Below are 24,642 nucleotides of genomic sequence, written 5' to 3'. Positions count from 1 at the left end.
TGCTGACCTGGGGCTTAACATGAGTCAATCCATTTGGGGCCTGTTCTTGTGTAACAATATGACTCCAATTATCTGAGGTCCCCAGAGGAGTCCCGTCCACCCAGGCAGAGTGGAGCCCTGGTGGGGCCGGGGCTGGGGCAAGGGCTGGAGAGTCCGTGCTTGGCGGGGACAGCGCCTCCGTTTGGGGAGATGGAAGTTCCGGAGACGGCGGGTGGGGTGGTCGCAGGACGAGCGAGCGTGCTTCATGCCACCGAGCTGTGCACTCTGAACATTAAGTGGTAAATTTTAGGCCATATGTATTTAGCACGACTTAAAAATAAAGTTTGGAAATGAGCTTTCTTTCCGGGGACTGTGTGTCCATAAACGACAAAAAGACTGCAATGGACTCTGAGTGGTCTCCCACACGTTTTGGGGATCTTAATGGCTCACGCAGCCCCAGTCGGCACCCACAGGGTTCACGGGGGTCTGGCCTCGAAACCGCGCACCTGCCCACTCTCATCAGCTCCCAAGGCGCCTCCCGCCGGCTCCGCCTCCTTCGCGCCTCCGCCCAGAGCTTCAGGCGCATGCGCAAACCAGCTGAAGGAAGCGAGCAAGGGTGCACGCTCCTGGCGGCGTCTCGGTAGATCTCCGCCCCTTTCCCCCGCCCCACCACTGGAAGGCGGCCTCCGGCTGGTGCGCACGCACCGCGGTGAGGGGCGGGGCCTCGCGGCTCCCGGCGCTGGCTCTCGCGAGAGGCCGGCGCGCGATTTCGTCGCTCCCCCTCCCTGCCCTCTGCTTCCCGGGCTCGGGCTGCAGCGTCAGCTTCGGAAGGGCCTCTTCTGCGGCGGCGGCTTCTCGGCCTCAGCCCCGGTGCCCGTCGGCGCCCCTCGGCCCGGGTCCGCAGCGACGCCGTCACTCGCCGCCCCGGCGCCCGCCTAGGCCGCGGCCGCAGCCCCGGGCTCGCGTCGGCGCCGCCCGCTCCCGGCCCGCCCCCTATGGGCCCCGGCTAGAGGTGCCGCCGCCGCCGGCCCGCGGAGCACCGATGCTGGCCCGGAGGAAGCCGGTGCTGCCGGCGCTCACTATCAACCCCGCCATCGCCGAGGGCCCGTCCCCCACCAGCGAGGGCGCCTCCGAGTGAGTGGGCCGGGCTTGGCCGGGGTGGGGAAGGGGCGGGGGTGCCTGAGTAGTGAGGTGGGTAGGAGGGGGGACCTGAGAGGAAAAGGTGGGTCGGGCGTTCCCTGAGTGGAGAGGATGGGGTGCGGGCCCTGAGTAGTGAGGTCGGGGCAGCGGGTCCCTTGGCGAAGAGGATGGGGTGCCGCGCTCTCGGTAGTGAGGTTGAGGGGAAGGGGGTCCTGGTTAGTAAGACTGGGGCAGGGGGGTCACTGAATGGAGAGGACGGGGTGCGGGACCCTGAGGATTGAGTCAGGAGAGGGGGTCCCAGTCGTGTGTTCTGGGGAGAGGGTCTCTGGGAGAAGAGGACGGGGTGGGGGTTCTGGAGGAGGGAAATGGAGTTGAGGGAGGGCTCCTGCCCGGAGAGGAGGGGGGGGAGGAGTCTCAGTGGAGAATGAAGCCAGGGGGAGGTCCCTGAGGAAGAAGATGGGGTATGGGGCCCCAGTAGTGAAATTGGGGGGGCTTGCATACCAAAGAGTGGGGGGAAGGGTCCCTGGAGGGGAAGGGCGGTAGAGGGCTAGGATGAGCCAGGACCCCCTAGGGAGAAGACTAGTTGAGGGTCTCTAAGGACACAGGGGCAGGCGAGGCCCCTGAGCGGTGAGGTCAGCTGCAGGATCCTGGCAGGGAGGAGGACAAGGATGGAGCCGCAGGCAGGCACGGAAGCAGAGAGGAGGACTTTGGGGGAAGGGACAGAAAGGAGCATCTGGGACAGTGGGGTCTTGAGTAGGGGAATCCTACTGTGGGAGGGGCACACACTTGCGAGGTCAAGCGAGGGTGATCCCTTGGCCATAGACGTCCCTGGGATCTCCCCACTGTCCCTCACAGTAAAGAGGAGCAGGATGGTTGCAGAGGCCCCGGGCTGGGGTCTGTTTGCTGTGGGTGTGGCGTGACCCCCTGAGAACCAGGCGCGATGGGGGAGCATCGTGTGTGGCCCCACTCAGGGGACCCGGCCCCTGTGCCCGGGCAAGAGGGTCTGATGCCTGCGTGTGCGACTTGACCTCTTTCTCTGTCTCGGAGCAGGCAGCTCGACATGGGGACGGGGTCCTTATTTTCAAAAGCCCGCTGCTTACTCTTCTTGCAGGAGAGCGCCTTCTCCGTTCTCTCTCCGCTTTCTTTTACTTGCTTCTGATTTCCACCCCTTCCAGAACTGCCCCCTGCAGAGGAAGCCAGCCATTGGAATTCCAGGGTTTCTTTGTAGCCACAGCTGGGTTGCTATTGCATGGAAAGTGGATGGAGCAGCTGACTACCAGGACGCATGTTCAGATCGCAGGGTCCCGTGAAGACGACTTTGCAGAGTCTGGTCTCAAAACCACCTCTTCAGCCCTTTAGGAAAGAAGCCTGTCGTGTACATTGATTCCTTTGCCTTCCCTCCTCTGTCCCTTCCTCGACCAGGTCTCTGTTACCCAGGCTTTCAGGGAGTGCCTGGTAGGCCCTCGGTCCCGGCTCAGCACCGTGCCGTGATGAGCAGGGCTTGGCAGTGAGGATGGTCACGGGTTTGGTTCCAGGCATTGCTACTTCCCTGCATTGCGACCCACAGGCAGGTTACTTAACCTCTCTGAGCCTGTTCCCTCCTATGTGGGCTGGGACTACAAGATACCCACCTCCCAGGAAAATCTTGAGAGTGAAACAGGGTGGTGTTCGTAAGCCCTGGTGTGTGTTCAGGAAGTAGCACCTAGTCCCCTGCCTTCTAGCAGCTTCTCGATGTAGCAGCTCCGATGACTTCCCTCATCTCATTCCCAGCTGTGCCCCTTTGCTCAGCCTCCAAGTTCTAGCCCAGTTAGGGTCAAATCTGAGGTTTGGAAGTATCCTGAGAGAGCCCCAGTCCCCCGCTTCATTCCCTGCTTTAATCCCCCTGGCAGGTCTTCCCCAAGTTGGGGGTCAGCCTCTTAAAAACCCTCAGAAATCGGTGGCTGGGCATCACCCCGGGACCTTTAGAGACTCTCTGAGCTGCCCACCTTCTCTGGTCCAGTCAGCCCCAGGCCACCACCGGGATTTGACATGTCCCAGGTCCGAATTCAGGGGAGCTGGATGTATAATATGTCTTCCAGATTCCAGAGGCTTTATATGAAGAAAAAGGAAAAATAAGTTTTCATTAATTTGTTTATACTGATTTCATGTTGAAATTTGTATTTTTTAAAATATTTTATTTATTTATTTGATAGAGACAGAGATCACAAGTAGGCAGAGAGGCAGGCAGAGAGAGGGAAGAAGCAGGCTCCCCGCCCAGCAGAGAGCCCCATGCGGGGCTTGATCCCAGGACCCTGGGATCATTACCTGAGCCAAAGGCAGAGGCTTTAACCCACTGAGCCACCCAGGAGCCCCGTGAAATTTGTATTTTTGATGGGTTAAATTGAATATGGTAAAACTAATTTCACCTGATAGATATTTTTTAACATAGCCAGAAAAATTTTAATTGTACATGTGTTAAAAAAAAAAAAATTTGCCCACGTGACTTTTATTCTATTTCTTTGGGACAGCACTGGGTTAGTCCTTTGGTGCGTTGAGCTAATGTCTGCCCACCTGTTACAGGGACCTGCTGTTGACTCCAGGTTTGGGTCAAAGTCAAGGCATTCGTGAGAATAGCTTTCAGTCAAAATTCCTTGGGAAATTCCTCATATCACCTAATAAAGGGGTGTATATGGTGGGGTGTTGGTTTTTTTCCTTTCCTTTTTTTTCTTTTTTTAAAGATTTATTTATTTATTTGAGAGAGCACAGGGGAGGGAGAGAACCCCAAGCAGACGCCACACTGAGCATGGAGCCCGATGTGGGGCTCCATCCCATGACCCGAGATCATGACCTGAGCCGAAATCAAGAACTAGACACTTAACCGACTGTGTCACCCAGGCGCCCCGGTTGTTTTTTAATGACCGGCTGCAGGAACGTTTGTGCACATAAATGCTTCGTGTTTACAGTAACGTCCTAAGAGCCTGCTGGCTGGGCAGCCGCGCCCTGGAAATGTCTGCACTGTTTGCTGTCTGCCCCTCTCCGTTTCCCCTCAAGTGCCCCTGTGTCATTCGTGTACTTTAAAGGCAGGCATCTTGCAACTTCTGTCTTCTGCCCCACAGTTCTTGTTCTTGGCCCTGACCCCGCTCAGAACGAGTTTCCTCCTCTGTGTCTGCCTGAGCCTTCCCTCACCTGACCCGTGGCTTCCCTCACCAGCCCATCCCCTCCCTGTTCCCACGTCTCCTTCCCACGTGGTCTAGAGTCCTCGTGTCAGGAACGGGAGCTCCTGGGTCTGAGACTAGCACCAGTGAGCCAGAGCCGGTCCTGAGGGAGGGGCTGGTGTCTGATCCATCCCAGTGTCCTTGCAGCCACGCACCTGGGGCCTGGCACTCCGCGGCCTCACCCTGAGCTCGGCCGGGTCCAGTCCTCTTTCCACAGCCTGCACTGTCTTCACTGGCCCTTGCCCTTTGGGTCTTTGCAGAGCAAACTTGGTGGACCTCCAGAAGAAGCTGGCAGAGCTAGAACTGGATGAGCAGCAGAAGAAGCGACTAGAAGCCTTCCTCACCCAGAAGGCCAAGGTCGGGGAGCTCAAGGATGATGACTTTGAACGGATCTCGGAGCTGGGAGCTGGGAACGGCGGGGTGGTCACCAAGGTCCAGCACAGACCGTCCGGACTCATCATGGCAAGAAAGGTGAGGGGTGGTCGGTGAGGGCGGGCCCTCCATCCCTGTGCCCTGCGGCGGTGTGTGGTGGGGCAGCCCCCGCCCACCACCACCCTCCCCCCCGAAATAAGAGGGAGGTTTGAAAGGTGCAGGCCTCTGCTTTTTTAATTTTCTTTTCCTTTTTTTTTTTTAAGATTTCTATTTATTTATTTGACAGAGGTCACAAGTAAGGTAGAGAGGCAGGGAGAGAGAGAGGAGGAAGCAGGCTCCGTGCCGAGCAGAGAGCCCGATGCGGGGCTCGATCCCAGAACCCTGGGATCATGACCTGAGCCAAAGGCAGAGGCTTTAGCCCACTGAGCCACCCAGGCACCCCAGGCCTCTGCTTTCTGATTGGCCCCTGGGCTTGGCATGCTCAGCCCTCCCCTGTCCTCAGGGAGAACCGGCATCTGGTTAGGACATGGCAGTGCCCCTCTGCCTTGAGCATCTCTTCCGTTCCGCCCCTGACTTCTGCCTTCCAGAACTTAAACTCCCGTGCTCAGAAACGTCCGGATCGTTCTAGACTGGCGCCCTCACCCTCCTAGCTGAGCGGTCTAGAGTCCTTCCTGCAAGCTGGATGGGTGGAGAAGAGGAGGATGTGACCCTTTGGGGATAGTGGCTCACATAACCAGGGGACTTTGTGTGACAAATTATTCTGCTCCTGTAGGCACGTTCTCTCAGGCAGGGAAAATCACCTCTTCTGGAATCCCCTCCCCCGTAGGTCCTATTTCGCATGCTCAGAAACCCGGGCACCCCATGCCTCCGTGGTGCCCGCTGTCCTGCCTTTCCCGGGAGCGCTGCGCTGGCTGGCTGACCCCTGGCCTGTTTCTCCTGCCCCTGGAGCACGCCAGCCCTCCGAGACCTGGCTCTGCCCCCTCCACGCAGGCAGCCTTTGCTGAGCTGGAGACCCCAGAAATCTCGGGTCTGCTGTCACCCCGTGAACAGGGATAGAAAGGCAGATGTGAGATTCCACGGCTGGTGGGGAGGGGGGACCCTGCGAACAGCGTGCTGGCCCAGGTCGGCATTGGGGACCTCGGAGAGCCCGCAGGCCAGCTGAGCGGTCACCAGGGGCACCAACGGGTGCTGCGTATGGCTTTGTGAGGACATAAGGTCACCAGATCTCCAGAAACAGCCTGGGGCGGGGCTTCTCCCCGCGCAGCACCGTTTGCTGCCAGCATCCCTGTGGCCCCTTGGATCGGCAGAGGGTTTTCCTATCCAGTATGACCTGCTGGGAGAGAGCAGGGAGAGCAGTCCTGTAAGCGCCAAGGGAACTGGTCTTGAGGTTTACAATCACATGCGATAGAAAGTGTGTTCTTGACTCACACGTTGTGTTCTGACTCCTGCATCCTTCTGCGAGCCCTGGGGCAAGACCTCTGCGTTGCCCGGGCCCCGGGAGCCATAGGATGAATTAGGGTGTGTGTTGGGCACGTGCTCTCCTGGGCTCCCCAGAACTCGGGCAGAGGAGCCTGTTTGGGCATCGCATTTGTGTGGGCCCCGAGCGCTTGCTTGCCTCTGATGGGGGTCTGTGGCCCCTGCGAGGCCGCGTCGTGGTCCTGGCTGCCATCCTTCGAGTGGCTGCTGCGCGGCAGAGCTGGTGTCCTGTTCTGGTCTCCGGGGAGCAAAAGCTCCATTTTACACACAAGGAAACGGGCCAAGGTGGGTCGGCGTCCGAGTTGGGTGTGAGCCCTCTCGGGCCTGCCCTTTCCTGTTGGGCCTGGAGGAAGCTGTCAGCGTTTTGCCTCCAGAATGTCTTCCCTTCTCTTTCTTGTGTGCAGCCCCATTCCGCCGTAGAAGTCGCCAAAACTCCTGGACGGGCCTGGTGTTGGGTTTGAATGGCTTGCGCCGTCCCTGTGTCACCAGCTCCCGGAGCGTGCATGACCCCAGGGGGTGGCGTGGAGAGAGCATGGGTTTGGGTGATCCGGGAGCCCGGCCCTGACACACGCTTGACCGCTCGGCAGCCACGTGCCCCTGAAACAGGATCGAGCCTCTAGAACCTGCAACCCAGGTTGCTGTGGAAATGTGTGCTCAGAAGTGTGCCCCTTCCTGTGCCTGCTCTTTGTCCATATGCTCTCAGTGTGGCTCTTTGGGGACCTGGAAGGCCCACCCTGCAGGCCCGGGTGGAAGTGGCCCATGAGCCCCTGCGTCCTCCCTGCATCTTTCCCAGAAGCATCTTGACTTCCGGTGGCCGTCCTTCCCATGCCAGGCCCCAACTCCAGGCTCCTGTGACCTCTGGGTTTCCGTCCAGTGCCGCCCACCTTTGTCCGCCCCTTCCTCTGGTGCAAAGCCTGGAGTTCTTGCTCCCCAGCTCAGTCGCTCATCTGTGGCTCCTTTGAAGTTCTTGGCCGAGAGCTGCAGTGTCCATGGCGGCCAGCCCGGTCAGCCGTGTGCATGGAGTCCCCAAGACGCGGTCGGTCCGGCTAGACCGACCGGTTCTCTGTTGTGCAGAGAACCACGGCGCCAGGTTTCAGAGACTCAGTATGGGACCGTTGCATGAATATTTTTTACATGGATTGCAAGTTGAAACAGTCTTTTTTTTTTTTTTTTTTTTTGGACTCAGGCAGAGAGAGAGGAAGGGAAGCAGGCTCCCCACTGAGCAGAGAGCCCGATGAAGGGCTCGATCCCTGGACCCTGGGATCATGACCTGAACTGAAGGCAGAGGCTTAACCCACTGAGCCACCCAGGAGCCCCTGAAACAGTCATTTTTTGATATGCTGCATTGAGTTAAAATACGTGAAAAGAGTCACTTCTTTTTCTTTGCACTCTGGTGATGCGGCAGCCGGAGGGTCTACAACTGAACGCGAGGCCTGGTTGCATTTCTGTGGCTGATGTTGGCCTCTGTCACCCTGTGGGGCACATCCTTCGGCCTCAAAAATTTCCGGGATTTTGAGAGCAGACCTCCTGCCTTCCGCGTAGACGGCAACACTTCATTTTCAGACCAGCATCTCGTGTGTGCCTGTTGGCATGTCATGTCACAGGTGCGGTCCCCCCAGAGGAGAGAGCGTCCCCAGGTCCCACTGGGGGTGGCCGTGGCGGGGAGCACAGGGCCTGGAACCTGTGGCCAGAGCCTTCCCAAGTGGAGTCATGAAGCTTTGCCGGGGAGGGGCAACAGGTACCAGGCACCATCCCACAACGACCTTCTGCTGTTCTCAAGGTGGCCGGAGTCATCGGGGAGCAGGTGTTTCTCCCCACACACACTGTGTACCTCCCTGAGCTTGACGCACACCCCTTCCTGCCTTGGTGGCCTCAGTCAGCATTTTGCCCCCCACTGGCCACCACATCCATCCGGCCAACTCCCACTTGTCCTTCCAGGCGCGGGTCCCCTTCGAGCAAGTCTTTGCCGCTCCCTCTCCCTGTCACAGGGCTCCAATGAAATGTGGGACCTCTGGCGATAGGTTCAGACGCCCCTGACAGGCAGGTGGAAATAACGTTCTGTTGTCCTATTGCAATGGTCGGAGCAGCTGGGATTCTAAGCGGCCCGGACGTGGAGCCCCGGCTTCGACGCTTTCCTGTCGGGCTGTCGGCGTTGTCAGCCATGACTGCATCTCTCCAGACAGTCCTCGGTTTCTTCCCGTGTGAACGTCGGGATGTCGTGGGGGAGCCCCCCTTCCGCTGACTTGAACTCGGGTGGAAGGGGAGCCGGGAGCCTCCTCCAGGTGGTTCCCTGCCTGAGCATCGTGCGCTTGGGGCCCACCCCCAGGGTAGCGCGTGGGGCGCCCCGCTCCTGTCCCGGTGGAGCGGCGTGCCTGTGTGTGGGTGTGGGCGCGCGCATATCTCTTCACCTGGCGGGGAACACTTAGGCAGCTGCCACACGCTGGCTGTTGTGAGTCCTGCTGTGTGGACACAGTTGGAGGAGTTGGTGTGTGGACGTGTGGTTTTTGTTCTCTAGGTAAGTGCCTCGGCGCGGATTGCACAGTGTCGAAAGCTGCCGTGAGCACATTAAGGGTCGGGGGCCAAAGCCGCCGCCTCCTGGGCCCCCTAGAAGCCTGGTTGTGAGCCCCCTTCACTTCCCCCCCGCAGCTGATCCACCTGGAGATCAAGCCGGCCATCCGGAACCAGATCATCCGCGAGCTGCAGGTGCTACACGAGTGTAACTCTCCGTACATCGTGGGCTTCTACGGGGCCTTCTACAGCGACGGCGAGATCAGCATCTGCATGGAGCACATGGTGAGCGCGCCCGCTGCCAGCGGTCCCTGGAGGCGCTCCGTGCCGCGCGGCCGTGTACACCTAGGTCCCCGGTTCTGTGTGCACAAGACGCCCCCCTTGCAGCCTGGCCTCCGCCCGCATACCTAGTGGAAGCCGCTCCCCACTGGCACACAGGCAGCCAACGCCGCTTTCCCCACGGTCCATGTCCCGGCCACGGCGAGAGCCTGTCAGGTAGTTCATCGAGCGCCACTGGGGTGGCGGACACAGGTTGTTTCCCCCCTGTCGGGAGCAGCAGCGCAGGAATGTCCTTGGGCCAGAGGTGGGGTGAGGTCCCGGAGGCGGAGTTGCTGGGGCCAGGGGCCCCGGAGCAGGGGGCAGCAATCTGCGCACTCTGTTCAGGGTGAGACCCAGCTTTGCCACCCAGCTCGGGTCTGTGGAATCAGAGCTCTGGGGTGGAACCTGGGAACTGATCTTGTTTCAAACCGTCCTGCTGGTTCTGATGAGCCCCCTTGTTAAGAAACGCTAGTCTTGAACCTCAGAAATGGGTGGGATCGGGGATAACGAAAGCAGAAGTGGTCAACGCTGAGGGCCCTGGGGGGAGCCTGATCCGTCCGGTACGGGGCTGCCTGCTGCCGGGCCGTCGGGGCTCCCGCCCGTTGGGGCCCTTGCAAAACCAGGATGCGGTGACCTTGGGCCCGGGGGCTTTGGCTACGCCTTGCAGGCACAGCGCCCTCTTCCCTGACGGTGTTGTAACAGGGGCAGGAAGTGAGTTTGAGCAAGCAGCCGGGAGGGGTGCGTTGTGAGCAGCCGCGTGGGGTGACCCTGCCTTGGAGAAGGTACTTCCCGCCCTCCCGCTCTGCCCCTACCTGGCCCCCAGGCTCCTGGCCCGGCAGCACCCCAGCGCAGAAGGAGAGGGAGGTCAAACCCGCCGCCCACCTGGCGGTCACTGCAAACAGGCACCTAGCGCGAGAAGGGACGGGCGTCCCTTTGTGGTCCAAGGGGCGCCCTTTGCCTCCTCTCCCTGTTTTCCCTGAACGCACTGGGAATTCAGAGGTGCCTCTTGCCCTCATAGAGGAGGGGGAGTGGTTCAGCCTGGCCTGCCTTCTGCCTCAGTTGTCGGTGAACCTAAGCAGAGGTTTCCTGCGTGAGGCGTCTGCCCCCAGCAGCACGAGGAGGAGCTGCTGTGACGCGGGGCGGGGGGAGGTGCTGGCGGTCCCAGGGGTGTGTCGTGGCCATCCGCTGCTTATTCTTGGTTGGATTTTCTCGGTGAGCTTTCCTGCTGGGTGTAGGAGGAGGGCAGCGGCTCCCTCTGGCAAAGACGCCGTCAGGTGAGGTGTGCACCGGCGCAGCGCGCCGAGCTCCGATGCCGCAGTTTGCAAGTTAGCCATGAGCCTTTGGGAGGGGGCGCTGCCAGCAAGGAAGGGTGAGAACAGACGCATCATAAAATACCGGGTCATAACGTACCGGAAGGGGGAGGCTGTCCCATTGGCCTTCGTGGTGTTTCCACGTCACGTGACCTGTGCACAAAACCGCCCCGTGTGCCCAGGGCCTTTCTGAGTGTGCGGGACATTCCTGCCACGCTCGCTCATGTGCCACATTGCGGGACAGCTTGGGGTCGGCTTGTACTCATCGCCCACCTCCCAAAGGCGTGATTTGGGACCAGGTTCTCCCCACCTCCACCTGAGGGGTGGCAGTGCCTGCCCGTGGGGCCGGGGTCGGGGTGGAGGGATCCAGTCTTCCCGCAGAGTCTGGAGCAGGGAGCAGAGGGTGAGACGTCGTCTCTATGTAGGTTTGGGTGTGAATCGGCTCCTGTTCCCGACGGGTTGGTTCCAGCCCCGGCTTGCGAGCAGAGACCCCGAGTGGGGGATGAGCAGCCCAGACTCAGCACAGGAGGGGGGGCTCTCCAGGCGGCACCTGCCGGCTTCTGGGGCTGTCACCGACAACTCGGGGCAGACCCTGCAGACCGGGGATGTGGGGGGCGGCTTGCTGCCCGTCCAGCGGTACCTCTTGGTATTTGGGCGTCTGGTCGTGTCTGAAGCACGTGCTCTCTTGTTCTGTGACCGTGAAAATCACACACCCGCTGCCCGGGGAGGGGTAAGGATGGGTACCGGGCCACTTGCCAGCAAGGCGGGGAGATGGTGCTTATGTGCCGCGGGAGAAAATGCGCATAATGGGAGCCCACTTCCGTTCAGTTTTTAAACGCTGTGTTTTCTAGCGCATATGGGAGCGTATGCAAATACACAGAAGGATCTGGAAGCCACATTTCAGGGGAGGCGAGTGGAAATTTAGGGAGAGGAGAGTGTCGCTTACCTATAATTGCTTTTGTTTTGAGCGAGAGAGAGGGGGAGAGAGTGTGAGCAGGGGAAGGGGCAGCGTTTCCAGCAGGCTCCACGCTGAGCACAGAGCCTGACGCGGGGCTTGACCTCACGACCCTGAGATCACGACCGGAGCCGAAGCTGGGAGCCAGGCGCTGCCCCAGCGGAGCCACCCGGCCGCCCCTACCTACAGTTGAGCTTTTTCTAAGACGGTATTCGAGCGGCGCTTGCTTAGTAAGAGCGCCGTTCCCGGAACACTGAGAACACACACAAAACGAAAGCGCGTGATGCCGCACAGGGTGTGACATTTGGGGTCAGAGGGACTCAGTTGTGCTGTCTCCTGCACCACTTCCTGTCAGCATGACTTGAGCAACTTACCGTCTTCTCAGCGTGGACCGGGGTCTCGTCCGGAAGCGATCCTGCCCCAGCAGACACTGGGCCGTGTCTGCGGGCGTCTGTGGTGGGCATGGGCATGGGGTGAAGCAGCGGCAGCCAGAGAGAGGACAGAATTGTCCGTTCCCCGAACTGTCAGAGCCGCTGACGAGGTCCCCGCACGGCGTCTGGCCTACCGTGGCCTTTCTGGGGTGCTCTCCCCAGACGTCCTCATCTATAAACCTGCCGCGGCTCCATGAAAAAGTCCAGAGCGAAAGGAGCTGTGTTGCAAAGCAGGGTCCTAGTTTAGGAATTTTTCAGTATGCTTTTACGGTCGGGTGATAGAGGGGAGAGCTGACCCTAGAAGGCCTTCCCGCTGGTCCTGCAGCGGACCCAGGAAGGCCGGCCCGTGGGTTTCTCCCGGGGCCCGGCCTCTCTCTGTGCACACCCCCCCAGCAGAAGCTAGGCCGGAGTCCGTGCCGGTTGTAGAAGCTTCACAGCGCACTGGGTGTTCTAGAGCTCCCGCCGCTGGCCTTTCTAGCTGAGCAAGGCTGGGGTAGAAGTGCTGGAGACAGCAGGCCCCGGCCCTCCCCGCCGTGTCCACCTGGCATCCCGGGGGCCCAGTGAGGACCCTGGCCTGGGCTTGGTCTCCAGATTTGCTGTCAGGCAACCTGTGGATTTAAGGCCAGGCCTGGGGTGGGGAGCTGAGCGGGAGGACCTGTGCAGGGAGCACAGCACCAGACCTATTGGCCAGAGGCAGGGGAGCAACTCCCTCCTCCTCTTCCTCCCCTGGTGCCTCCTGGCCTCCTTTCCCAGCTCTCCGACCCCGGTGCAGTGGGGCTGCCGCGGGCTGGCAGGACTGGAACCCAGGCCCCAGAAGCGGGCGGTGGAGCTCTGGCGCCTTCGTGGTTGCTCCGGTTGCCAGCCTGGCTCTCTGCCTCGCCCGCCGCTGCCGTGGCAACCTGGGAAGGCCAGCTGAGTCAGAGGCCTGGGCTCCCGGAAGGCCAGGCTGCTGAGGGAGCGTACTGCCACCCTTGTCCTTCCTTACTGGATGGGCTGTTCGGGAACCCCAGAGCTGCTGGGGCCTGAAGGAGGCCCCACTCTGGGCCAGCGGGTGGCACTTGGCAGTGGTCTGGCCTCTGTTTCCTGTGGAGGAAGCCAGGCTTCAGTTTGCCGGGAACCGGGGAAATGCTTCACCTTCCTACCTGCTGCTCCAGTGTCCCTCTCGGGACCATCCTCTGCCCTGCCCGGCCGCCCACTCAGCACGGCTGGCTTTTTTTTTTTTCTGTGCTGACCCTAGGATGGTGGCTCCCTGGACCAGGTGTTGAAAGAAGCCAAGAGAATTCCCGAGGAGATCCTGGGGAAGGTCAGCATTGCGGTAAGTGGCTCCGGCCCCTCTGGCCAGGCAAGTGCTGGGGGCCGTGCGCATGCTTCTGGCCCAGTGCTCTGCCCGGGTTTATTCTCCCCACCCCCTTCCACGTGGCCAGAGTCAGAGCAGCCACCGGAAGCCCGGGACTGCAGCCCACACCCATCTCTGCCATTTGCAGGCCTGGCCAGTGGCATCTTGTGGCCTATAAAATGGGAGTGATGCTTCCCTTCCCCATTCAGGTGTCGGGGTGCCCAGGGCCCAAGTGGCAAGGGCCCCAGCTGCATAGGACCCCACAGTGCCACTGTCCCTTGGTGAAATGGCCGTCCGCCTGCAGGGCCTCCATGCAAACCCAGCTCAGAAGCACTCCCCAGACGATCCCCGTTGGGGCAGGGCGGCCCTCCTGCTGGGCCTTGGGCCTGGCCAGTCTCTGCTGAGCGCCTGCCCGGCCAGTGGGCCGTGCGTGCAGGTGGGTGAGCCGGGCGTGTGCCCGCTGACCTGGGACAGTATGACCGTCCCTGCTGCTCTTCTCACTTGCCCCCGCCCCTCAACAGGGGCTCCTCCCTGAGCTCGTGGGCCTTAGGTCTAGCAGACTAGCAGGCCCTTAGGTCTGCCCACGGTGCTGCCCCGCTGACCCCAGCCTGGGGCTCCCCCACAGGTTCTCCGGGGTTTGGCGTATCTCCGGGAAAAGCACCAGATCATGCACCGAGGTGAGCCGGGCAGGGGTGCCTGGGGGCTGGGCGGGGCTGGCAGGCAGGCCTGGCTCCCCCCTCACCTGCCCGGCCCCGCCCGTAGATGTGAAACCTTCCAACATCCTCGTCAACTCCCGAGGGGAGATTAAGCTGTGCGATTTTGGGGTGAGCGGGCAGCTCATCGACTCCATGGCCAACTCCTTCGTGGGAACTCGGTCCTACATGTCTGTAAGTCCGTCGTGGCGTGAGGAGGTCTGGATCCTCCCCGGCCTGTCAGCTGTTCTGTTTTCCAGAAGCTTTTCCAAAGCCTGCAGTTCTCCGTAGTACACTTGCCGTTTCCGCTTGGTTTCTCTTTTCCGTCCAGATTCTCGCTGTGGCTGTCTGCTCACGCCGGGCTCTCTCTGGAAGTGCCCGCCCGGTGCCTCCCGCTAACAGGAAGAGCCCCGTCCAGGAGAGCAGTCAGGCAGCCTCTGGGCCAAGCGTCTACCCCCCAGATAGCTTAGGAAACATCTGGGTGACCTCAGGAGCAGACTCTGAGAAGCTAGTCTTGGGATTGTCGTGGAAGAGAAGGCACCCCTCTGCCTTTCCTGGGGCGGCCACCCTTTTCCAAAAGGGCCGGAGGTCTGGCTGTTGAGCGCCGTTGTCAGCCCCGGCCGGGAGCGTCGTGGTCCCGCTGCAGGGGCAGGGAGGAGAGGGAGTCGCGCTCTCTCTCCGTGGCTGGGTCTCTGGAGGGTGGCCCAGGCCCGGATGGGGCTGCAGGAGGAGCGCCACGCGCGCTCCCAGGTCCCAGCGCCCATCGGGCGTCTCTCTGCTCTCTCGCCGACAGCCGGAGCGGCTGCAGGGCACGCACTACTCCGTGCAGTCAGACATCTGGAGCATGGGGCTGTCCCTGGTGGAGCTGTCCATCGGAAGGTACCCCATCCCCCCGCCAGACGCCAAGGAGCTGGAGGCCATATTTGGCCGGCCCGTGGTGGACGGGGTAGAAGGAGAGCCTCACAGCATCTCGCCGCGGCCGAGACCCCCCGGACGCCCCATCAGCGGTACGGCCTGACTCTGGAACTTCGGGCTGGGGCAGGCCGCGAGCCGCACATGGGGAGTGCCGTGCGCGGGGCGGCAGCTGCCTCTGCTCCGGCCCCGCTCAGCACCAGCTGTCCCCGGTCGCGCTAACTGTGCTCAGCGTCCCCGGGTGGTCCTGAGGCTTCTGGGGACGGTTCCCCAGGCTGCTGCCATCTAAGGCAGCTGCGCGGGTTGTGGCCAGCCTAGGGGGCGGGGGGGGGGGCAGTTGTTCTGGAACGACCTCAGCCGGGCTGCTGGTTGGCGGGTTTTCCGGCATTTCATCGCACGAGGATGGCCCCACGAGCCACCTGCGTGCCCGCCGCACGGCACGCGTTCTGCTGTGTGGGGCCGGGCCTTGCAGAACCCGGAAGCGATGGCTCAGAATTTCCTTGGGCGGCGTGTCCGATTCGGTCCTGACACACAGCGTGGGAGGGGACAAGAGGCCGGGGGCTTTGGGGGACTCTGCAGGCCAGCACAATCCCCCGGGAGGTGGGGGCTCCGCCGGGCACATTCTGGAGGTGGGGAGAGTAAGGGTTACGGTGGACGCAGCGTAATTACGAAACAGCGCTTCGGACTCTGATTTCCATTTTTGAAGTCAAGTGACAGGAAGGGAGTTGAGCGAGGCCAAGGGAGCGTGCGGCCGAGCGCAGCTGGGCGTGTTTGCTGCCAGCTTTGTGGAGCCCTTAGGCCTCATGCTCCCCAGGCCTCACTTGTGGAAGGTGTACGGTTCGTGGAATTCTGTGTCTTCACAAGGTTGTGCCGGCATAACCAGTGTCTAGTTTCAGAACGTTCCATCACCCCCAAAAGAAGCCCCTTACCCACTCGCATCTCCTCCCCCGGCCCCCACGACCCACCTTCCTGTCTGTGGAGGGGCCTAGTCTGGGCATGTCGCATGTGTGGGCTCACACTCCATGGGGCCTTCTGTGTCTGGTTCCCTCCCTGCGTGTCGTGGGCTCAGGGTCTGTCCCCGGGACGGCACGGGTCAAAACTTTGCTCCTGTTTGCAGCCGTGTGTCCCAGTGTAGTGGACCGCGTTGTCTTTGCGGCTCACGGACGGGGCCATCCGACAGCAGCTTTCACAGTATTTTTATGCCCAGCTCCTCCTTTTTTAGGGACAGACCCTCACCGCTGGGGTGTCTTGATTTTCTCCAAGGGGAGAAACCCCACCCCACCCCCACTGCCATCTGTGTCCCCGGGCCCTGGCCCTGTCCCTCCCAGCACCAACTCCCAGATGGCATCGTGGGTGTTCAGCTGTGGCCCTGTCCCAGCAGGGAGGAGTAGCGGGCCGTGCCAGGCCACCTTGGCCTGCCAGCACCTCCCCCAGCCCCGGCCCTCATGCCCGTTTCAGGACAGGGGACAGAAGGCGAAAGTCCAGCTGGGTCGAAGACAGGGGTCAGCTACCCTCCGCTGGCCGTCCAGTCCGGACAGCACTTGGGGCCTGACGCTGCCCTCACCCGCGGCTCTGCGCAAGGTCATGCCGCCAGCCTTGCTGCTGGTCAGCGCCACCCGCACAGCCTCCCCAGGAGCTGCACGGCAGGGCTTGTGACTTTGGCACAGCCTGGAAGCAGCACCGTGCCAAATGTGTGACTTCTCAAAAAATGCTCCTGTTCATGTTGGCATTTTGCTTTGTTTTGTTTTGTTAATTCACCGGAGGCTCAGAGAGAAGCCGCTTTCCCCAGAAAGCGAGCCTAGCAGCAGGGAGCCCGCCAGGCCTCCTCCCCTGCTCTGGGCCAGTGTCAGGGGCAGGATACTCCGCTGACGCCTGCCTCACCCTGGTTTTGTCTTGGCCCACGCAGGTCACGGGACAGATAGCCGGCCTGCCATGGCCATCTTCGAGCTGCTGGACTATATTGTGAATGAGGTGCGTACCTGAGGCCCCTCTGGCTTGTCTTCATGCGGGCGGGTGAAGCCTTTGGACTAGGAAGTCGTTACCCAGAGCTGCACGGAAACCGGACTGCGTTGGGGAGGAGTCGGGACGGGCAGGACCTCCCGATGGCCAGTCGTCGGGGGTAGGAGTGCAGCCTTCCTGCTGTGCCACACGAGTCCGCCACTTCCCAGGAGGAGCTCACGTGCCCGTGTGTGTGCGTGTGTGTGTGCACGTGTGGGGATGGAGGGAGTAAGACAACCCCATAGTCCTGCTGCGGAACACCCCCCACCCCCGGCCCGAGCTGCCCCCCACCCCTGGGAGCTCTCCACGCATCTCGGAGTCCTTGCACGCACAGTCACAAATGACCCCCTTCCCCAGGGGAAGCTCGGGGCAGGAGGCATGGCGGGCCCGACCCCCCAGATCTTCCTCACCACCGCGTAAGCTGGTAGTGGGGTTGTTTCCATCGTAGACATCGCAGGATGGGAGCAGCCGCCTCGGGCCTGCGGCTGGAAAGGGACAGAGTGGGACCTGTCCCCAAAGCCCGCCCTCCCCGCCTGGCCGTGTTGCCCCTCCTAGGCCTCCTTTGGGCCGAAGTATGCTTCCAAGGGCCCTTTGGAGTCAGGGCAGAGAAAGGGGATGGCGTGTGGCACTGGCTTAGCATAGGGTGGTGGGGTGAGTGGCCTGGGGCAGGGCTGGTCGTGACAGAACAGGACGGGCAGGCTCTGGTGACACAGCTCGCCCTGCACCTGCAGCCACACCTAGGCCCAGCAAGCCCGTCCTCCCAGGGAGCCTGCCGCCACCTCCCATCCCTGCCTGGAGGGGTTCCCTCGGGTTTCACCGGGCAGTCTGCCCACTGCCTTCCCTGACAGGGGCCTGCCCCTGCACCCGGCTGTGCCCACCCCAGCACATACGCATGGGGCCAGGCTCCTTGGGCTTCTGGAACCGGCTGCCTCATACCCCACCCCTTCCCCCAGTGGTCCACACCCCCAGCTGGAGATGGGTGGGCCCTGTTCTCCTACCCCCTGGAACCAGCTGTGATCCCAAAACCAGAACTTTCCAAAGAGAACCCCAGATGAGCCCGAGACCAAATTGGCAAGACGGGCAACAGGTCCTGTGTGGAAGCTGCCAGAAGACAGGGGTCGGGGGGGGGCTCCGCCTCTGGCAAGGGAAAGGGACTAAGGCCAGGAGAGATGCCTTTTGAGGGCCCCCCAAAAGTGCTGGGCTGTCCTCATGGATTCAGGCCCAGAAGCACCTCCCCAGGATTCTGGAACCTTCTTCAAGCATCTAACCCCCACCTCTCTGCTCTCTCCCACAGCCGCCTCCCAAGCTCCCCAGTGGGGTCTTCACCCAGGATTTCCAGGAGTTTGTAAATAAATGGTAAGGTGCCACCGCCCCCAGCGTGGTCTCCGGGCGGGCCAGGGCAGGATGCCATGCCGCCAGAGGTCCCGCCTGCCTCCCGGGACAGCTCCCACACCCCGGCCGCCGGCCCAGGTGCACACTTCCTTCCTGGTCCTGGGCCGGGTCCCCCTTCCTGGATCAATGGCAGGACTGCCCATGGGCGGTGGCATCAGGGGGCACCTGGAGCTCACCTGAGAACCCAGATAGGTTCCCTTTCCAAGACTGCTGAGTCGTGATGTCCATCTGCTGTCCCCATCCTGTCCCCAAAGCCCAGAACCAGGATTTCAGGCTCTTTGGAAATGACGCCATTCCCGCCTTGCTTTCTGCCAGCAGGCATCCCAGTTTCCTAATTCCTCGAGCCCTGTAACCCACTAGCTTCCAAACAAGCCTTCCAAGTCGGGTTCTGGCAAGTGGCCAGCTGTTCTCAGTGCGTCAGCATGGGCCTGGGGCGAGCAGGCTCTGGCGTAGAACGGGGCCTGGGGCCACCCCCTCACCTTGAGGGCAGTCCTCCAGGTCAGGGCGGTGGAGTCTGCCGGCCTCATTGCTGCCTGGGGACTGCATCCCACACGGTAGCAAACCCACTCCCGGTGGTGAAGGGACCACTGGCCCTTTGCGCCACCACTGGCGAGCACACTGCCGCACGAACCAGGGGTGTGTGTAAATGTTTTTCTACACCTTGCATTTTTTTTGGTTCTGAACAGCCACTGTTTGACTTCGGGCTGGTTTGAGCAACTGTCTTCAGGAGCAGTTCTGCTTTTTTAAAGGAAAAAGTTCCATTTTGGCATTCAGACTCCCAGATCAGGGGGATTTATTTGCTGTTGCTGCTAGGCCTCAGACTGAGCAGTGGCCAGGGGTCCCCACAGCCTTTCCCCTTCCTTCTCGTCCTGGTGTCAGACCCTTGCCCTTTCCTCCCCAGGGGTCCTGTCCTCACCCCTGCTCCTTGCCATAACTGGCTTCAGCTGGGCCAGGCTCGGGGACGGGGGTGACCTGTCATGGCTCAGAATGTGGGGTCGCGTGGCCGCTGGCTAACTGCCCTGCGTCGTCTCCCCCGTTCTCTCTCTTTCTCTCCAGCCTAGTAAAGAACCCAGCAGAGCGAGCAGATCTGAAGATGCTCACGGTAAGTGACCCCAGGGCACTGGCTCGCCCCGGGGAGAGGAGAGACCCCAGGCAGCCCTCGAGAGGCTCTGCCGTCCTGCACGGCGTGTCCCCCCAGAGAGCACCTGTCTGTGGTCTCCTGGCTCCACTAGTGGGCGGGTCTAGAGCGGCCCTGGCGCTCTTGGCTCTTGGAGGCGTGGTCAGGGGTGTTCCTGGGGCTGGTGGGGCCCCACAGGCTGGGGAGACCCAGGGTTGCCAGCCTCCTTGTCCGTCCCAGGGTTGTCATCTGATGTCCTTGAGAACCAGGGTGGGCGTCGAAACTCCCCTTCCCCTGGCAAGGCAGGGGACATGGGGCAGTGAGTCCACTAGCGCATTCAGTCCCCTCCACTGCCTGCTCTCATCCCCACGGCCCTGCCACGCCTGCGGCAGCCCGCCCTTCACCCACCTCCACAACGGGAGACCGTGTGAGTCCCGGGCGCTGGGCCCCCGTTGTGGCGCGGCAGAACGTGAGCCTTCTATTCAGTGTCAGGACGCAGCCTTTCCAGGAAGGGAGTCTCGGCCTTCCTGCCTCCTTTACAGAGTCTCCACCTCAGGGCCTTTGCACAGGACAGTCCTGCTCCCCAGGGGACACCTCCTGTGGCCCTCTTAGCTGGCTTGTCCCCATCCTGGGGTCTCTGCTTTGGCACCTCCTGTGAGGTGTCCCCAGGCACCTCGTCCAGTCTTGCCTCGTCTGTTAGTTTCGGTGACAGCCAGTGTCTCCTGGTCATGGGCGCCACCAAGGGCACCACGTGGGAAGGGTCTGTGTGCCCCAGTTCCAGCAGAGAGTTCCAGTTATACGTGTTACAGGCACGTGTGACGTCATTAATATGTGTCAGGTGTAAGGTGTACAGATAAGTGATCTAGACGAGCTCCTAGTATTGAGGTCCCCATAGGGCACCCCGGTCTCTCTGCCCCAACTTAAACCACTTACTGTGGGGCCTGCTGCCCCAGACCGTGGGAGTCCTGCCACCCAGCTGGGCGTTTCGTGGAGGCCTGCACCCCTCCCGTGCCCCCCAAGCCCCCAGAGCCGCCCCTGCCCTGCACGCCCTTGGGGACAGCCTTGCTCATGCCCCCCAGCCTTCAGGAGGGAGCTTCCAGTGTCCCGTCCTGTGCAGTTGCCACCGGCCTCATGTGGCTCTCACAGTTCTGGAAACGAAACAGAATGCCGAGTTCTGTTCAGCCCCGGGAGCCCAGTGTCAGGGTCTTGGGAGGCTCTCATGGCCCGTGGCTGCCGCACCAGACAGAACGTGTTGGGGACTTACTGTCCTCGCAGACGCTTCTCTCCTTCCAGATCCGGTGTTCTCTCCCAGGGGCGACTGTGGGGGACAGCGGGTGGTGTCTGGGGACCTTGCGGGCTTCACAACGGGGGTGCTCTGGGCGTCAAGGGGCCGGGGACAGTGCCGTCCCCCTCAGAGCGTGACCAGGGCTGACGAGCCCACCTCACCTGCCACCCCCGTGAGCTCCACTGGGCGGGCCGTGGCCTTCCTGACGCGCCTCTCCTCCCTCCAGAGCCACACCTTCATCAAGCGGTCCGAGGTGGAAGAAGTGGATTTTGCCGGCTGGTTGTGTAAAACGCTGCGGCTGAAGCAGCCCAGCACGCCCACGCGCACGGCCGTCTGATGGGGTCCTGCGGGTGACCTGCCCGCCGTCCCACCCGCGCCCCGCCCCTCCCGCCCAGGCCAGGCCAGTGCCTCCCCTCCCCGGCCCGCCTCTCCCTCCACCGTCTGCGGAGCCACCCGCACAGCCACAGGGACACTGAGCCTTGCTCCCGCCTGTCCCAGCTGGTGTGGCCTCTGGTCCCCGGGGAAGGGTGACGGGTGACGCTGCTTGCGGGGTCTTCTCAGACCTGCTTCTTAGGGTTAAAACAAAACAGGGAAAGAAAATGCAAACCGTGCCCAGTGTACTCTTTGTTCCGTTTGTCGCGGGGGGACGGGGGATGAGCCTCTGGCTTAGCCCCAGGCCGGGAGAGCTCCCCATGAGCCCCCTGCCCACCTGGGGCAGCATCATGGGGTAAGGGAGGCGCCGGGAACTGGCTTCGCTCTGTTTCCAAGGGATGCAGCGTCAGGGGGGCCCTCTAGACCTCGGTGTCTGTCTTTCACCAGAGAAAGGGAGGTGCCGCAGCCCCGCACTCCTGTGTCGCCCCCCTCGCCGGCGCCCGCCCCTGCAGGTGGGCCCTAGCGCCCATTGCTGGTCATGGGGTCCACTCCCTGACCCCGTCTTGTCACGCCACTGACCCGCCTGTCACGTGCCCCCAGGAGGGACCTGCTCACCACCTCCTCTGCTGCCCGGGCCACCCTCCTGGCTCTCAGTGGCAGGTGCTGAGCTGGCACTTGGCAGAAAGGAAGCAGCGGGCTTCCAGGCTGTCCGTGTGGTGGAGAAGCCCCGCAGACCCACCAGTGAGCCTGCGCCGTCCCCGCGCCTGCAGGCCGTGGCTCTTCACGCCCCCTCTGCTCGCCCAGGACGCATCCCTCAGGCCCTCCAGCCGTCCAGCCACAGCTGCCGGGCAGGGAAACGGTGAGGGTGTGGTGGTCCCGGTTCCTGTGTCCATCGGGTCATGCACATGGCCCAGGACCCAGGGCTGGGCCACTGCGGCTGGAAAGCAGGGCCACCTCTGGAGACGGGGGAGCCACTCCCTGGACACCGTGACAGGTCACGGGGTCCAGCTGCTCTGTTTCTGGAGGCGGCCCTTCTAGTCTCCTGCCTTGTTTCCTGTGGACGCCAAAGAAGAGACAAGTTGCTGGCTCCTTGCGGCAGCTTCCCAGGTTTCCACCACTGCTAGTCCCCAAAGTCTCACCTGGTTGAGAGGAGAATAAAGAAGATCCTGAAGTCTGCCGCTGTCCCTCTGTGGGGCCGGGAAGGTGGGTCAGCATCTGGGCGGTGGGGTCCAGCGCGAGCCACCAGGATGGGCCACATGTTGGGGCCTGTCCCACCCACGCCTAGCCACAGCCGCTGAGCCTCCAGTAACGGGCTGCCATTTTCAAGGAGTGAGAGACCATGGTGGCTGGGTCCTGAGGGCTCGGGGAAGATTGGGAATCGATGGGGAGGCCAATCCCAAAGCAGGATATCTCCAGGCTCAGGACCCCAGAAAGGTCTGGGTGCCACCCTAAGGCTTCCGCTCCGCGCTGCTGCAGGGCCGGACTGCAGAGAGTGGGTCTTTCTCTTCCATGTCTGCCCCAGACCAGGCTCCTGGGAAGCCAGGGGCTTGGGAGAGCCTCGGGGACCAAGGCCAGTGCCTCCCGGGGTCTCCTCCCCACTGCCATCTCCTGCACACGCCGGGCTCTCCGCCGGCCAGACTTGATGGCGGGGACTCCTCGGCGAGGGGGCAAGGCTTCTCGGGAGTCCTGTAGGAGCTGGTGGTTTTGAGGTCTCCTGACCTGGGGGTCAGGGCACAAGGTGGCCCTTGGGAGAGAGGGAGCGTTTTGTGTGGCCACGTTGAGGTTTCTCGGCTCTTCTTGAAGAATCATGACACCATCAAGTATGAGAGCCCCAAGGGAGCCCCCCTGCCTCCACGTTCGGGGGCCCCTGCAAACACACCTGTGACCCAGGGCACCCCCCCTTTCTGCCCTCTGTCCAAGCAACCAACCAGCGAAGGCGTTAGAGCCCCGCAGTCTTGTGCAGCGGATGGGTTCTCCGTCTGCACCAGCCTTTCTCATCCTGCTCCCTGCGTCCCCGGAGGGCAGGATCCGGATGGCCCGCTGGGGCCCCTGGCCCTCCCAGGAAAGCCCACCTGCACTGTGTGGGCCCGCGCTCCCTTTCCGCAGGGCACAGGCCTGCAGACCCGGGCAAGGTCACAGCACGCCGTGCCAGCCCCAGCCTGACCTCCCGGCAGCCACGTCTAGGCCAGGGAACGATCGGGGAACGTAACCTGATGGTATGTTTTATTCGCCCCGGTAGCAGCAAATTACCACGCTTTTATTTTGTAACCGACACGAGAGATGAGCGGTGTGGTCTTGTAGGTTCTTTTGTGTTTCTTCTTCCACGGAGCCTTTGGAATCGGGCGTGTTTTTTGTCCTCACAGCACCTCTCAGGCCGGCGTGGTCACACCTCGGGGCCCAGGGGCCACGCGTGGCCAGGACTGCACAGTACAGGCCCAGCTCTGCTCCGCTCTGTGTCCGCTCGGGCTGTCCGCCCGCTGGGCCTTACCTGGGGACGCAGGGCCATGTCCGGGACATCTGTGGTGGTCACCATGGGGGCTCCTGGCCTGTGGTGGATGGGGGCCAGGGGTGCTACTCAGCCCCCACCGCATCCTGGGTGGCCCCGCAGAGAAGGATTCCCCGTGGCGGCAGTGGGGTGGGGGGAACTCTGTACACACTAGACACCGGAGTAAATCCCCAGGGGTCGGGGGTACAGCCCAGGTGACCCTGGTGTCTGTGAGTCACCCCCTCTCCCCGACTCAGTGTGTGTGTTTAAGCTCCACATGGGGCTCGAGCTCTGGAGGTCAAGAGCCCCGTGCTCCAGACGCCCCCAGTGTTCGCCTTTAAATGTGTGCAGCTCCCAGGACCTCTGCAGTCAGATGACCGTGGAAGGCAGTGACCTGGGGGGTTGCTGGAACCCCCAATCCAGGGTCTCACCTGGGGCCGACTTGCCCCGCAGGGGACACAGTCCTGTCTGGGGACCTCTGTGGTGGTTGCACTGGAGAGCTCCTGGTGTTGAGGGGGTGGGGCCAGGGGTGCTTCCCCGCCCCCACAGCGCCCCAAGGACAATCCAGCTCTAAACCCCACCCCAGTTCAATGCCCCAAGAGGCAGAGGCCTCTGTGCCCCAGCCAGTGGACTTCTGGTGGCCGGAGCCTGGGGCCCGGTGCGGCAGGAGGGATGTGGGCAGAGGGGCCCCGGAACCTTCTGGAAGGTGGGGAGTCCAGAGCAGTGTGCTCAGCCAGCCCTCGGGGCGGAGGTATGTGCTGGGCAGGAAGCCTCAGGTCAGAGGCGGAAGCCGGCCTCTCTCTGTGGGCCACGGACTCCGGGTTAACAGAGGTCAGAGGAAACTGCCACAGGGTTTCCCAGAACGCAGGGTCCAAGCAGGAGTGGGGTGGGGAGGGGGCCCCCTCAAAACGAAAGCATAGAGGGCCCTCCAGGCGCCACCCCTCTCGGGGCCGGAGCTGCCCAGGTGTGTGAGCCCAGGGGCTGCCCAGCCAGGTGCACAGAGGAGGACCGGCCTGGTCGGCCGTCCCCATGACAACCGAGGAGGAGGAAGGAGGGCTGGAGGGAGAGGCCTGGGCCCCACCGCGGCAGCATGAACAGAGGCCCGGCTGTCTCGGGTTTCTGCTCGGGCTTCCCAGGGGACAGAGGGAGGCCGAAGAGCAGCCCTTGGAGAACCAGGGGCCTCAGGTGAGGGAGGGACTCGGGCCCACAGCCCTGCCCCTTCCCCTGGGACACCCACATCACAGTCCCCCTGGGTCTGTGGCCCCATTCCCTCCCCGCCCCCCGCCAGCAGGAGGGGGTCCTCCCTGGAGCCCAGAGATGGCGCCAGCCACTCCCCCCGGAAGGAGCAGACCCTCTGGGGCAGCCCGAAT

General features: G+C 62.3%; 1 protein-coding gene across 1 annotated transcript; it reads left to right on the top strand.

Moving 5' to 3' along the window:
* The first annotated feature begins 826 nt into the window (after positions 1-826).
* Positions 827-20,812, top strand: MAP2K2 (mitogen-activated protein kinase kinase 2). The gene is made up of 11 exons (XM_032883572.1): positions 827-1,113; positions 4,574-4,784; positions 8,808-8,954; positions 12,921-12,998; positions 13,645-13,696; positions 13,782-13,906; positions 14,505-14,718; positions 16,530-16,594; positions 17,916-17,977; positions 19,070-19,115; positions 20,642-20,812. The coding sequence occupies exons 1-11, from the start codon at positions 1,022-1,024 to the stop codon at positions 20,750-20,752; spliced, it is 1,203 nt and encodes a 400-aa protein (XP_032739463.1). The 5' UTR covers positions 827-1,021; the 3' UTR covers positions 20,753-20,812.
* The last annotated feature ends 3,830 nt before the right edge of the window (positions 20,813-24,642 follow it).

Source organism: Lontra canadensis, unplaced genomic scaffold, assembly GCF_010015895.1.
Source record: "Lontra canadensis isolate GAN:19392208 unplaced genomic scaffold, GSC_riverotter_1.0 scaffold88, whole genome shotgun sequence".
NCBI classification, from domain to species: domain Eukaryota; kingdom Metazoa; phylum Chordata; class Mammalia; order Carnivora; family Mustelidae; genus Lontra; species Lontra canadensis.
This window is presented reverse-complemented; position numbering and strand designations above follow the sequence as displayed.

What these genes read in the sequence shown, in the direction of transcription:
- MAP2K2 (XM_032883572.1), top strand. Translation starts at nt 1,022, where the DNA reads ATGCTGGCCCGGAGGAAGCCGGTGCTGCCGGCGCTCACTATCAACCCC. An exon ending in GCACCAGATCATGCACCGAG is followed by an intron (nt 13,697 to 13,781) that starts GTGAGCCGGGCA and finishes CCCCGCCCGTAG; the next exon opens with ATGTGAAACCTTCCAACATC. An exon ending in CCCCGGACGCCCCATCAGCG is followed by an intron (nt 14,719 to 16,529) that starts GTACGGCCTGAC and finishes TGGCCCACGCAG; the next exon opens with GTCACGGGACAGATAGCCGG.